Source organism: Bos taurus, chromosome 3 (assembly GCF_002263795.3).
Source record: "Bos taurus isolate L1 Dominette 01449 registration number 42190680 breed Hereford chromosome 3, ARS-UCD2.0, whole genome shotgun sequence".
NCBI lineage: Eukaryota > Metazoa > Chordata > Mammalia > Artiodactyla > Bovidae > Bos > Bos taurus.
In genome coordinates, this window is record NC_037330.1 from 12,527,650 (window position 1) to 12,542,634 (window position 14,985).

A 14,985-nucleotide genomic window follows, 5' to 3' on the forward strand; every position below is an offset into this window, starting at 1 on the left:
GGAGAAAAGTGTCTCCTGACCCAAGAATATGGCTGTTTATCTTGATTTCCAAAGTGGACATGTGTAAAAATAGTGTATCAGAGCCTGAAGAAATTAGCATAGTGACAACAACTGAGTGCTCATGAACAGTCATGTGTGTTTCTTCTTCCTGGACATGCCGCGAGTCTATCCCAGGTTTGTCTTACTAGAAGGTACCCCAGCCAGATTTCTACCCCTGCCCTGGCAAGGCAATGGAGTAAAGTGGAGCTCTGCATTCAATGAAAATGTTACCCCTTGAGTATTTTAGGAGTTGCCAGTTGGCATATGCATTATTCCAGAAGAATCTGTCCTGTAACTGGCATCTCCTGACCCTTGCCCCATTCCGGATTCTAGCAACTCCCAAACTGCTCCGCATGCACATGCTCACTACACATTCCTACAGGAGTCCTGGGCAGCAGTGGGCCTCCAGGCCTGTGGAGCTGGAGCCACACACCAAGCATCTACTTAATCTCCAGTAGGGAGGGAGATACTTTTCTCCTGGACTGGAAATTTACCCTGAGGCTGCAGCTGCAAATTGGCCACACTCAGTCCCCATTTGGACTTGTTTACTGGTGGTCCCAGGCTCCTCCAGCCACCAGGGCTGCCAGGGGTCCTTTTATCTAGGTGGGACCATTCTCACAGTGGAAATGATGCCACTTTACATCAAGGCAGGTAACAACAGTCTGCCTTCTCCATGCTGTTTCTCTTCCTAACTGACTTGTTAGAGAAGACCCCAAGGTTCTCAGTTCAGTTTAGTGGCTCTCACTTGTGGGTTCAGTCCCACCCAGCTCTAAAGGCAATTCTACATAAGATAGGTGCACATTAAAATCCTTGTCCCAGCACAAGTGCCAGGAATGAGTCTTTCTGGAAAAATAGCCTATCCCATTATTATGGTTGTGGGTGGCTGATTGACTTAGTATCCTATTAGCTGTTCAGATTGTCTTTTCATAATGCAAACCCCAGATAGACAGAATACTTACTTCCTGCCAGGTTTTTCTCTTGAGACCCTAAAGCCCCACTCTGAGTACTCTAGTGAAGACTCAGAGAGGGTCCCTCCTTCAAGGGATCTTTGCTACCCAGGGATTGAACGTACATCTCTTATGTTTCCGGCATTGACAGGTGAGTTCTTTACCACTAGCACAACCTGGAAAGCCTTCTAAACTGCATATGCTCCTTCATTTTGTGTGTCTGTGTGTGTGTCCTTAGCATAATGCTCTTTCTGGCCAAAACAGCTTCCTTTCTCTTTCTTCATGTTCTTGACTCTGTTAATAAAATACTATAGTCTGGAAAAAACTTTCATCTTTATTTTTCTCTCCTTTTCTTTCACTTAATTTTCCATATGAGTTGGGGAGAAATATATCTCAGTCTTGAAGCTTGAGCTCTCTGGTCGATTTGTCTGCCCACAGGATATATGAAGTCTTTTCTCCTTCATGTGTGATCAGTAGGGCACGTGTGACTCCTGAAGGATAAAGATAAATGTATAGGTTCTTGGATCCCAGTTGCAACCTAATGTAGATTCCAGTAAAGCTAATATTCTGAGCCTTTTCTGAATTCTGTGTCTGTTATTGCATCATTTCAGAATCTGCAGAAGGTAGAATGTGAGTAATAAGCATTTACAAAGCTATTTATAACTTTTCATCATCCGGATCTTACTAATACTTTTATATCATCTAGTGTTTTTAAAATTGAACATCAGTGTCTCCTGACATCTGACCACCACACAGTCTGTGATTCAGTCATTCCATAATAGTTCTTATTGTGTAAACAGGTAATGCTGTTTCATTTGTCTACATATGGACAACAAAGTCTTTTCTCATTCTGATTCTCCATTCTATTCATTCTTTAATTCTTGTTCAACTGTCATCATCTCTCTGAAGTCTATTATTAGCTCCAAATAAAGGTGATCATTTCTTCAATTGTGTTCCCAAAGTTTCTTATACTTTCCTTTCTTATAGCTGTGTTTACATGCTATTACAATTAGTTCAGTTCAGTTCAGTCGCTCAGTTGTGTCTGACCCTCTGCAACCCCATGGATTGCAGCACATCAGTTTTCAGTGTCCATCACCAACTTCCAGAGCTTGCTCAAACTCATGTCCATCGAGTCAGTGATGACATCCAACCATCTCATCCTCTGTCATCCTCTTCTCCTCCTGCCTTCAATCTTTCCCAGCACCAGGGTCTTTTCCAATGAGTCAGCTCTTTGCATCAGGTGGCCAAAGTATTGGAGTTTCAGCTTCAGCATCAGTCCTTCCAATGAATATTCAGGACTGATTTCCTTCAGGATGTACCAGTTTGAACTTCTTGCAGTCCAAGGGACTCTCAAGAGTCTTCTCTAGCACCTCAGTTTTAAAGCATGAATTCTTTGGGACTTCTTTATGGTCCAACTCTCACATCTGTACATGACTGTTGGAAAAACCATAGCTTTAACTATAAGAACCTTTGTTGGCAAAGTGATGTCTCTGCTCTTCAATATGTTGTCTAGGTTTGTCACAGTTTTTCTTCCAAGGAGCAAGCGTCTTTTAATTTCATGGCTTCAGTCACCACCCACAGTGGTTTTGGAGCCCAAGAAAATAAAGTCTTTCACTGTTTCCACTGTTTCCCCATCTATTTGTCATGAAGTGATGGGACCAGATGCTATGATATTGGATTTTTTTTAAAGCTGTATTTCAAGCCAGCTTTTTCACTCTCCTTGTTCACCCTCATCAAGAGGCTGTTTAGTTTTTTCTTTCCACCATTATTATTATTGAAGTATAGTTGATTTACAATGTTGTGTTAGTTTCAACTGTATAGCAAAGTGATTCAGTTATAAACACACGTATATTTTCAGATTCTTTTCCCTTATAGGGTACTACAAATATTGAATATACCTCCCTGTCCTATACTAACTGTTCCTTCTTGACCTGCATACAAGATTCTCAGGAGACAGGTAAGGTGGTCTGGGTCTCGCACTTCAGAATTTTCCAGTTTGTTGTGATCCACACAAAGGTTTTAGTGTAGTCAGTGAAGCAGAAGTAAATGCTTTTCTGGAACTCCCTGTCCATCATATCTTAGACTTAAGAACAACCTGATTTCATTATGACAAGAACCTGCTTCCATTCAGTTTCCAAAGATGGGCATAATCCAGGACAAGCACAGAAGAGCAGATCCATGTACTAGGCCCTCTACTTAGCACTGGAGAAGCTGGTTTGAGAGAAATAAATTAAACCATATTTGCAAAGATTGGCACCTTGACTCTGGATTGCCATCCTGACTCTGAATTATGGTGACTTCAAGGGCAACTTTGGAATTGTTCTATGATCTTTGGCCTCTATATTTTCCAGTCACTTCCATCTGGAAGGAAAGAATTGAAATTGGCTTATTAACCCCCACAAACCATACATGAGGATCAAGCATTGCTTGATCTTCTAATGTGAAATGGCCCTTATTCTTGGTACTTGCCTTTCCTTATGGGAGTTGTTTTCCTTGTTTACATAATGAGGGGACTAAAGCAGAGCTCCATGGAGCTGGGATTACAGCAGAACCAAAGGTAGCAGCTTTGGATGTTTTGTTTGTTTGTTTTCTTTGTTTTCATCACCTTTCTGCCAATTCCAGCCACCTCCCTTCCTTTGGGACATGCTGAATTCAGCAAATCCAGCTCTGTCAGTCCTGACCTTTGAGCCCATTGATTTTTGGTTGACTGATAAAGGCTCTGGTACAGACAGGACCTTTCCCTCCTCACAGCACACTTGGAACCAAAGCTGCATATTCCTATTGTGGGGCCTCCTTCCAGCCTTACATTTCAGTTCACTATCTTCAGGCATCTGGGACATGGCTCTGTTTTTCTTCTTGATCTTTGGTGAGTATTTCTGCTCCTTAAGGTCCAGGCTTCAGAATACTCTGGAACTTTGATTGGGGGAAGCCTTTCCTTGCCCATCTGGTACAGATCTAGGTATCTTTCAAGGAAAGTCTCTACTCTCCTTTCTCTATATCTGGTAATTATTCCAAAGCCTTTTGATCTATACTCAATTCATAATCCACCTTGATTACCAGAAAACTTTCTATTTCCCTATATTCACATGATCAATTCAATGATAATTTATACTATAGCTTTTTCACACAAATTTTCCTAAATGCACTATTTATAAAAAAACAAATAAATGGACCATGGGTAATAGCAAGAAAAGGAAGTAGAACTGCAGAACAAACACCTTTCTTTGATCATATTGATTCCTCTCAAATCATGTGTTTCCCTAGTTTTTTCCCAGTTTCTTATTGCTCAGATTAATTTAAAGTCAGTTGAGATTTTGGAATCAAAGCGATCTGGATTTCAATCTTTGCTCTTTGATTTCTTAGCTGTCTGAATTTTAAGGTTACCACATCCTTCCAAAATTTCATTCTCATATCTATGAGGTAATGTTATGTTCCTCAGAGGTTTGTTAGGAGCCTTTCCACAAGATAAAAGAGCCTGCTAGGTCCCTTCCCTAATCAGTTACATCCATTTTAATTTTCCTGATGATCCAGTATACCACTGAAACCTACTGGCCTCTCAGTTGGGCATTTGTGTGTTCTATGCACAGTGCTGGTCACAGTCCTAAATGCCCATACACCCCTTATGTTACCTAGCAGATAGTCCCCCACCTCCTGTTGTGAAGTTACTATTGAATCTCTTAGGCTTATCTTTAGTTGCACCTCCTTCATGAAGTCTTTCTGATCTGTGATACTCATGGTGATCAACCCCACTACAGAGTTCTCAAGTCACCTCTGGGCTCTGTCACTTTCACACCTATCAGGCTCCTCACATTCAGTTTCCTTTGCATATATACATGCTTTCTGTTCTTTATTAGACTTGTAGAGTGCTATGCATGATATAACCTTGAGTTTTAGACAATTGCAGACAAAGTCTTTTTGAATCATGTTGTTATCAACCGATTATTTGCAAAGCAAATATTTGGAAGAAAATATTCCAGGATAAGTAAATGAAATACATGGATTTGCCTAAAAAGCTCTAGGCTGGAAGTCCAATGAAACTAACTCCTTCAGTAAGATTCTATAAGATGGGGTGGTGTTGGGGGATGATGAGTTTTGAAGTTCAAAATACTGGGTTTCAGAGACCACTGACAGTCATAGGACTCTCTCTATAGCATTTGCTGTTGTTCAGTAGCTAAGTCGTGTCTGTTTCTTTGCGACCCCCTGGACTGCAGCATGTCAGACTTCCCTGTCCTTCACCATCTCTCAAAGTTTGCATTGGGATGGAGCCTAATGAGTAGATGAGTCTGATTACAAAGAGACCTTGTAAGAAGAAACTCTGATCATTCAAAGATGTGCTGATACTTAAACCTGGAAGTTTGGGAATTAACATAGAACTGCTTTCTGGACTCTTAACCAGGTTCAGCAAACTACAGCCTGCAAACTAAGAATGGATATTACATTTTTAAACTGTGGGAAAAGTCAAAAGAATAATATTTTGTGACACATGAGAATGACATGAAATCTAAATTTAATCATTCATAAATAAAGGTTTATTGGAACACAGCCAGGCTTATTCATTTACATGTATATGGTTGCATTGACAGAGCTGATTGGTTATAACAGAGACTGTGTAGCCCATGAAGCCTAAAATATTTGCTATTTGGCCTTTCACACAAAAGTTTGCTGACCATTGTCTAAATGCAGTGTCAGTGAACACAGAAAAATACTGCCATTTTCCTCTATGTGAAAGGTTGCTGCTATGAACTGTGAATGATGCTGGGATTCTTGGCCTCTGGAGGAGAAGCATTCAACCTGGGGCCAGTGATGAGGCTGGGTTGCCAGAGCTTTTTGTGTAATCAAGTTTTATTAAAGTATAAAATAGATAGAGAAAGCTTCTGACATATACATCAGAAGGGGGCAGAAAGAATATCCCCTTGATAGTTTTGAGCAAGGAGTTATATACCTATTATCAAGCTGCTAATTAGAGAGAGAGAGAGAAAAAAAAAAGAAGCCTCAAAGCTGAGAGTGACACCAGGCCCTTCACCCACAACATGCATTTTGAGATAGCATTGACACAAGGTGAGTCATCCCGGGCCATAGAACAATTGACATTAATCTTGAAGAAAGGCAGATTTCCAAGCAAATACATAGTTTCATTAACATAGCTTAAGAGAACATTTCCATGAGTAAAACACAGATGTGTTGAGCCACTATGTGTTCTGAGGAGAATTGACTTGAAGAAAGGTAAATATATTAACATAGCTTAAGAAAAACATTTCCATAAGAAAAATGCACTGGTTAGCTCAAAATTTGAGAAAAGTTAAGTTCAAGTGGAACCAGGTGTTGCCATGGCAACACAGAATTTTTTAAAAAGCCCTCCTTTTAATTTTGTATCAGTTCAGTTCAATTGCTCAGTCGTGTCTGACTCTTTGCCACCCCACGAATCGCAGCACACCTGCGATGACCTGTGGACCTGCCTCCCTGTCCATCACCAACTCCCGGAGTTCACTGAAACTCACGTCCATCGAGTCGGTGATGACATCCAGCCATCTCATCCTCTGTCGTCCCCTTTTCCTCCTACCCCCAATTCTCCCAGCATCAGAGTCTTTTCCAGTAAGTCAACTCTTCGCATGAGGTGGCCAAAGTACTGGAGTTTCAGCTTCAGCATCATTCCTTCCAAAGAAATCCCAGGGCTCATCTCCTTCAGAATGGACTGGTTGGATCTCCTTGCAGTCGAAGGGACTCTCAAGAGTCTTCTCCAACACCACAGTTCAAAAGCATCAGTTCTTCAGCTCTCAGCTTTCTCCACAGTTCAGCTCTCACATCCATACATGACCACTGGAAAAAACATAGTCCTGACTAGATGGACCTTTGTTGGCAAATAATGTCTCTGCTTTTGAATATGCTATCTAGGTTGGTAATAACTTCCCTTTCAAGGAGTAAGCGTCATTTAATTTAATGGCTGCAGTCACCATCTGCAATGATTTTGGAGCCCCCAAAAATAAAGTCTGACACTGTTTCCACTGTTTCCCCATCTATTTCCCTAGAAGTGATGGGACCGGATGCCATGATCTTCGTGTTCTGAATGTTGAGCTTTAAGCCAACTTTTTCACTCTCCTCTTTCACTTTCATCAAGAGGCTTTTTAGTTCCTCTTCACTTTCTGCCATAAGGGTGGTGTCATCTGCATATCTGAGGTTATTGAGATTTCTCCTGGCCATTTTGATTCCAGCTTGTGCTTCTTCCAGCCCAGCATTTCTCATGATACTCTGCATAGAAGTTAAATAAGCAGGGTGACAGTATACAGCCTTGATGTACTCCTTTTCCTATTTGGAACCAGTCTGTTGTTCCATGTCCAGTTCTAACTGTTGCTTCCTGACCTACATATAGGTTTCTCAAGAGGCAGGTCAGGTGGTCTGGTATTCCCATCTCTTTCAGAATTTTCCACAGTTTCTTGTGATCCACACAGTCTAATGCTTTGGCATAGACAATAAAGCAGAAATAGATGTTTTTCTGGAACTCTCTTGCTTTTTCCGTGATCCAGCGGATGTTGGCAATTTGATCTCTGGTTCCTCTGCCTCTTCTAAAACCAGATTGAACATCTGGAAGTTCATGGTTCACGTATTGCTGAAGCCTGGCTTGGAGAATTTTGAGCATTACTTTACTAGCGTGTGAGATGAGTGCAATTGTGCGGCAGTTTGAACATTCTTTGGCATTTCCTTTCTTTGGGATTGGAATGAAAACTGACCTTTTCCAGTCCTGTGGCCACTGCTGAGTTTTCCAAATTTGCTGGCATATTGAGTGCAGCACTTTCACAGCATCATCTTTCAGGATTTGAAATAGCTCAACTGAAATTCCATCACCTCCACTAGCTTTGTAGTGATGCTTTCTAAGGCCCTCTTGACTTCACATTCCAGGATGTCTGGCTGTAGGTGAATGATGATACCATCGTGATTATCTTGGTCATGAAGATCTTTTTTGTACAGTTCTTCTGTGTGTTCTTGCCACCTCTTCTTAATATCTTCTACTTCTATTAGGTTCATACTATTTCTGTCCTTTATTGAGCCCATCTTTGCATGAAATGTTTCCTTGGTATCTCTAATTTTCTTGAAGAGATCTCTAGCCTTTCCCATTCTGTTGTTTTCCTCTATTTCCTTGCACTGATCACTGAGGAAGGCTTTCTTATCTCTTTTTGCTATTCTTTGGTACTCTGCATTCAAATGCTTATATCTTTCCTTTTTTCCTTTGCTTTTCACTTCTCTTCTTTTCACAGCTATTTTTAAGGGCTCCTCAGACAGCCATTTGCTTTTTTGCATTTCTTTCCCATGGGGATGGTCTCGATCCCTGTGTCCTGTACAATGTCACAAACCTCCGTCTATAGTTCATCAGGCACTCTTTCAGATCTAGTCCCTTAAGTCTATTTCTCACTTCCACTGTATAATCATAAGGGATTTGATTTAGGTCATACCTGAATAGTCTAGTGCTTTTCCCTACCTTCTTGAATTTAAGTCTGAATTTGGCAATAAGGAGCTCATGATCTGAGCCACAGTCAGCTTCTGGTCTTATTTTTGCTGACTATATAGAGCTTCTGCATCTTTGGCTGCAAAGAATATAATCAATCTGATTTCGGTGTTGACCATCTGGTGATGTCCATGTGTAGAGTCTTCTCTTGTGTTGTTGGAAGAGTGTGTTTGCTATGACCAGTGCGTTCTCTTGGCAAAACTCTATTACCTTTTGCCCTGCTTCATTCCGTATTCCAAGGCCAAATTTACCTGTTACCCCAGGTGTTTCTTGACTTCCTACTTTTGCATTCCAGTCCTCTATAATGAAAAGGACTTTTTTTTTTTTTTTTTTTTGGGTGTTAGTTCTAAAAAGGTCTTGTAGGTCTTCATAGAACCATTCAATTTCAGCTTCTTCAGCATTACTGGTTGGGGCATAGACTTGGATTACTGTGATATTGAATGGTTTGCCTTGGAAACGAACAGAGATCATTCTGTTGTTTTTGAGATTGCATACAAGTATTGCATTTTGGACTCTTTTGTTGACCATGGTGGCTACAAGATTTGTTCTAAGTTATTCCTGCCCACAGTAGTAGATATAATGGTCATCTGAGTTAACTTCACCTATTCCAGTCCATTTCAGTTTGCTGATTCCTATAATGTTGACGTTCACTTTTGCCATCTCCTGTTTGACCACTTCCAATTTGCCTTGATTCATGGACCTACATTCCAGGTTCCTATGCAATATTGCTCTTTACAGCAGTGGACCTTGCTTCTATCACTAGTCACATCCACAACTGGGTATTGTTTTTGCTTTGGCTCCATCCCTTCATTCTTTCTGGAGTGATTTCCCCACTGATCTCTTGTAGCATATTGGGCACCTACTGACCTGGGGAGTTCCTCTTTCAGTATCCTATCATTTTGCCTTTTCATACTGTTCATGGGGTTTTCAAGGCAAGAATACTGAAGTGGTTTGCCATTCCCTTCTCCAGTGGACCACATTCTGTCAGACCTCTCCACCATGACCCACCTGTCTTGGGTGGCCTCACTGGGCATGGCTTAGTTTCATTGAGTTAGACAAGGCTGTGGTCCTAGTGTGATTAGATTGACTAGTTTTCTGTGATTATGGTTTCAGTATGTCTGCTCTCTGATGCCCTCTTGCAACACCTACCATCTTACTTGGGTTTCTCTTACCTTGGACGTGGAGTATCTCTTCACGTTTGCTCCAGCAAAGTGCAGCCTCTGCTCCTTACCTTGGATGAAGGATATCTCCTCACTGCCACCCTTCCTGACCTTGAATGTGGAGTAGCTCCTCTAGGCCCTCCTGCGCCTGCGCAGCCACCACTCTTTGGAAGTGGGGGCTGCTCCTCTCGGCCGCCGCCCCTGACCTTGGGCGTGGAGTAGAGAAGGAAAAAAAAAAACAAAAACATTTGACACCTGTAGTTTGTTTCTTCCACTTGGAGACCCCTAGCCTTCCTGTCTGTTACCCTCTCATATGCTTTTTAAGACATCTTTATCCCCCTCAACCGTGCATCTCTTGTGGAATCCGGAGTCGCAAAACATACCTCGGAGGAAACTCAAGACAGTGGAGTACAGTTTATTATGCCAGCGGGTCCAAGGGGAATAGTTCCCAAACAAGGACCCTGATGTTTCTGAGAGGCCCAGTTTTATACCCCCGCCCCCACCCCGCTATGTGACTGGTTACATGTTAGCAACCTCTTTGTTGTATATGACTGAGTTTTACAACAAATGGGTCTTAGGAGAACAAACCATTAAGGTTAAGGGTTGGGGGGGGGGGGCAATGATTATACATCAAGGGGGATATCTCCATGGTTAATCTAACCGGGGCAGTTTGACCTCAACTACAATCTCCATTTGTCATCTGTAGGGAGGAAAGTCTCCAGCAGACCTGGTTTGCACTAGCAACGGTTTTCTCACTCTTGGGCAGGGTTCAGTCCCAGTTCACATCCAGTCTTTAAGATGGATGACAGGCTTCCAGATGGAGTCTCTCTTGCTTCTCTCACAGTGGCCCCAACACATCTTCCCAGAAATCTCCAACATGTTTTCCTATTGGACTCAGATACTACATCACCACACTTCTAGTTTAGGTGGTCATCATCGATCAATCTAATAGATTAAAACCGAAAATCAAATCTATCCATGCCTGGGGTAGAGCCAACATCAGATGGAAAGGGAACATGATAGATCTAGTTAGCCATGCAGAGTGGGTCTTTTTGGCTCTTAGTCAGCGTCCTTGTGCTTTTTTAGGCTAGTCATTCTAGGAGGAGAAGGAGGAGGTCTTAACAAGGTCTAACCTTGGAGGCTGTGTAATTACCTCTCTGTCTCACAAAGTTCAACAAAACTTTCCAGAGAGTTGTGTTTTTGAACAAAGCTTTGGCAGTTGACTACTTGATCTCATTCACTTCTCTCTGTCTTTCTCTCTTTTTTATTTTCTCAGGCTTTTGCACTGGACCTGGACTTCTGGGTAAGATTTTTTGGGGTCCTAAGAGGGTGGGCTTTCAGCTCCGGAGAGTGGAAATTTTGAATTCCTGGGGCCAGGGAGAGAGGCTGTGGTTCAAAAGAGCACTAGTAGATTTTCTTTCTGGTTTCCCAACCCACCTACTCAGTCTTGTATGGGTAGTTTTGCACTTCCAAAACTTAGAGAAAATTTGAGTGGTTTATACTGCAAAGGGATTCCTCTCCATTTGGCCTGTGTGACCCAAGATGTTAGCCCAGCTCTAGCTCCATTATGTAACAAAGCAGATGGCTTTCTTTCAGGCTCAGAAGACACCTCACCTCCTGGGAAATAAACTTTCTTCTGCCCTTCTGTATTCTACTACTTCCTGGTCTCTCTGCCAACTTTAATGGTCTCATTGAACTAGAAATGCACCAGCCTCTGTGCACCTCATGGTTTCATCAGCAGAGTGCAGGCTGGATTTCACTGCCCACCTCTTCAAGGGGTCTTTCAGCAGAGCACAAACGGTTCGACTGAGGAGAGAATGGGGAGACACAAAGAGAATTAGTCTGTGGAAGAGGAAGCCTCTGATGGTCCAAAAATCAAGGGGACTGGTTGAGGATTATGAGTTCCTTTGACACTATCTCTTCAGCTATTCTTTCTCTTGATAGTAGAGGCTTTATGAAAGAGGGGCAGCTGCAAACTCTGCTATGAATGTGGAGGATCTTACACCCTGCTGGATCAGTTTGCTTCCTTAAAGAAATGCTGCTTCTGGGTCCCAGTCCAATACACAGATGATCTGGTTTTTCTTCTCTGGCCTCCAGAGTTATGCCTTGCTGCAAGTGCCAGGAGATGGCTGCTCTCTTTATACCCAGGGAGGGAGGACCCACCCTGGGTCCTTGTCTCTCAAGCCCTCAGCTAATAAAGTAGGCTAAAACACTGTCTAGGACACAACTGCCCTGATGGGCTCCTTTGTTCTTCTCTCTAACTTTTAAATCTTCTCAGCCCTTCTTTTCCCTTTAGCTCATTTCTTTGATACATATTCTCTTTCTCTCTCTTAAACATATTTCTTTTCTCCTACAATGTGATCTAGTCCTCCACCTCATGGAAAAGGAAAATTTATTTAAAACCAGAATTTGAGGGCTTCCCTGGTGGTCCAGCAGTTAAGATGCCACGCTTCTAATGCAGGGTGTTGGATTTGATCCCTGGTTGAGGAAGTAAGATCCCACATACCACGTGGCATGGCCAAATAAAAAGTAAATCCCAAATTTTATAACTCAAAGTAAAATAAAATAGCCTGCATATGATCCTGATATCTAATATTTGCTAGAGCATACAATAATGCCTATCTAAACTCTAATCTTAGTTATAATGATCCATGAATTATTCCAGATGGCTTTTCTTGAATTATATATATATATATGCCTTAAACTTCAGAGTGCAACAATAGGAACTTTTCTTAGTTTTTTATAGTTCCATTTTAATTTTTGTCTCTCACCTCCAGTCCTCATGTTATTTCCTTCAAGAAAGTATTGACGAAGAGGAGAGAAACAAAACGAAATGAATAAACCAAATATAAACTTCATAATGCAGTTTAAAATCAACCAGATCAGACATCTTTCACCCAACTACATCTGGGGTTGATGCCAAGTTCTAGGGGGTTTGTGCAGAGTTGAGACAAAGTAGGCAGTAGAAATTTGGGTCCTGAGAAATTGTATTTCATTTATACAGGTGTCTGAGTTGTTCCATGTAGCCCATGTTGTCATATACTGTTCATTGTCTGATAGACCACTGACAGGCAACAAATATAGATGTTGTCCCTCCAGGTACAACAGAGCTCTCCCTGGAGACTTGGCAAACTTAGATCTTCTTTATCACTATATCTTTCTGGAGCTGAGAGGACTTGATGGGATTGTTTCAAGCCTATTAAATAGAATTTTCTTGAGGATAGCAGTGCTAGCTATCTTAATCATCACTGTTCTGTGTGTTCATAAAACAGTACTTGGAATGTAGTATCCAGAAATTTGTTTCCTGATAAGCTCTTCCCTTGTCTCCCTACACAGTCCTCTATACTCCATGTCTAAGACTTGGTTTCCTCAGAACTTATCTGGAGACTCTGTGAAGCCCATCTCCCACTCCCAACACATACAGTCTTCTAGACCTAGTTTTAGGGCTCTGAGACTTTGAGGCTCTGACACTTCCCTTACTCAGCACTCTCTGTATTTCTTCTGAGCTAGGTTCTTGGACATGGAAAATGTCATGAGAAGGAGCAAGGGTGGTTGGGAGTGGATCATTGATACTGAGAGAGAGAGTCAGGTTGTTTAGCCCAAATTATATCTAGACATCTCCATACTTTCAGTGCAGGGGAAATAGGTTCAATCTCTGGTCAAAGAGCCACAATCCCACAGTGGCTAGAATGAAAACCACATTACAGAAAGTTAATCAGGATGAAAAATCACAGGGTTATGTCCCAGATTAAGGGACAAGATAAAGCCCCAGAAAAACAACTAAATGAAGCAGAGATAGGCAACCTTTCAGTAATAGAATTCAGAATAATGATAGTAAAGATAATGATAGTAAAGATCATAGGATCTCAGAAATAGAATGGAGAAAATGGAGGAGATGTTTACCAAAGACCTGTAAGAACTAAAAAACCAACAGAAATGAACCATACACTAGAAGGAATCATTAGAAGAATAACTGAGGCAGAAGAACAGATAAGTGACCTGGAGGACTGCATGGTGAAAATCACTGCCACAGAACGGAATATAGAAAAAAGAATGAAAACAATGAAGACCAGACTAAGAGGCCTCTGGGACAACAGTAAACACACCGGCATTTGCATTATAGGGGCCCCAGAAGGAGAAGAGAGAGAGAAAGGACCCAAGAAAATATTCGAATAATAGATGAAAATTTCCCTAACATGGAAAAGAAATAGTTAAACAAGTCCAGGAAGTGCAGAGTCCCAGGCAGGATAAATTCAAGGAGGAACACAATGAGACACACACATAGTAATCAAACTGACAAACGTTAAAGACAAAGATAAAATATTAAAAGCAACAAGGGAAAAATGACAAATAACATATAAGGGAACTCCCATGAGGTTGTAAGCTGATTTCTCAACAGTAACTCTACAAGCCAGAAGAGAATGGTATGATATATTTAAAGTGAAGAAAGAAAAACCTGCAACCAAGAATACATTACCCGGCAAGACTCTCATTCAGATTTGATGGAGAAATCAAAAGCTTTCCAAACAAGTAAAAGTTAAGAGAGCTCAGCAACACCAAACCAGCTTTACACAAATGCTAAGGAAACTTCTCTAGGCAGGAAACACAAGAGAAGGAAAAGACATACACAAAATAAACCTAAAACAATTAAGAAAATGGTAACAGGATCATACATATAGAAAATTAACTTAAATGTAAATGAATTAAATACACCAACCACAGGACTTAGACTGACTGGGTGGATGAGAACATGTGCATGTATGCACTTACACTTAACACAGCACTTTAAGTAACTCCCCAAATTCTATGTAATTATTTTATATTGCTAGGAAATCATGTTTCTGTAATGTCTTGCAATTGTAGTTATCTTTTATTTTTCTCTGGTTATTGATTGTGAAACTAATAAACATCTTTTACTATTGAGATCATGTAACTAGTAGCCGCTTAATACCATTGGCCATTTTTTCTGGTCAACAGAGAAATAAAAGAATTCCGTATCACTAAATCTACCATTTAATAGAAAAACCTGTAGTCACTTTTCAAAATCCAGATGCTTATTAGAATTATCCTGGAAATTTTTGAAAAATGCAAATGCTGAGGGACTGCTTTTTATCTACAAAGATCCGGATGTATTTCTAATGAGCCACCATGTTTAAAAACAACTGGATATATGATGACCTTTTACTTTTATCTAGTCTGTTTCAATTTTTCTATTTCATGTTCAGTGTTTCATGTTTTAGTTTCATTTTGTTTATGTTTTCCAGTTTCTTAGTCTTTTTTTTTTTTTTTATGTTCTCTCTCAAGCCTTTATCAAGCATAGTAGAAAACCTTTTGTATACAT

General features: G+C 40.9%; 1 protein-coding gene across 4 annotated transcripts in view; it reads left to right on the forward strand.

Moving 5' to 3' along the window:
* The first annotated feature begins 3,724 nt into the window (after positions 1 to 3,724).
* The window catches only part of LOC787904 (CD5 antigen-like), a 37,788-nt gene continuing 26,527 nt past the window's right edge, over positions 3,725 to 14,985 (forward strand). For 3 of the 4 annotated variants that reach the window (XM_005203583.5, XM_024989895.2, XM_059884958.1), the window contains exons 1-2: positions 3,725 to 3,852; positions 10,921 to 10,947. In XM_005203583.5, the coding sequence (XP_005203640.2) occupies positions 3,825 to 3,852; positions 10,921 to 10,947 (55 nt within the window). In that variant the 5' untranslated portion in view covers positions 3,725 to 3,824. The remainder of the gene's footprint in view (positions 3,853 to 10,920; positions 10,948 to 14,985) is intronic. The other variant, XM_005203584.5, reaches the window with a different exon arrangement.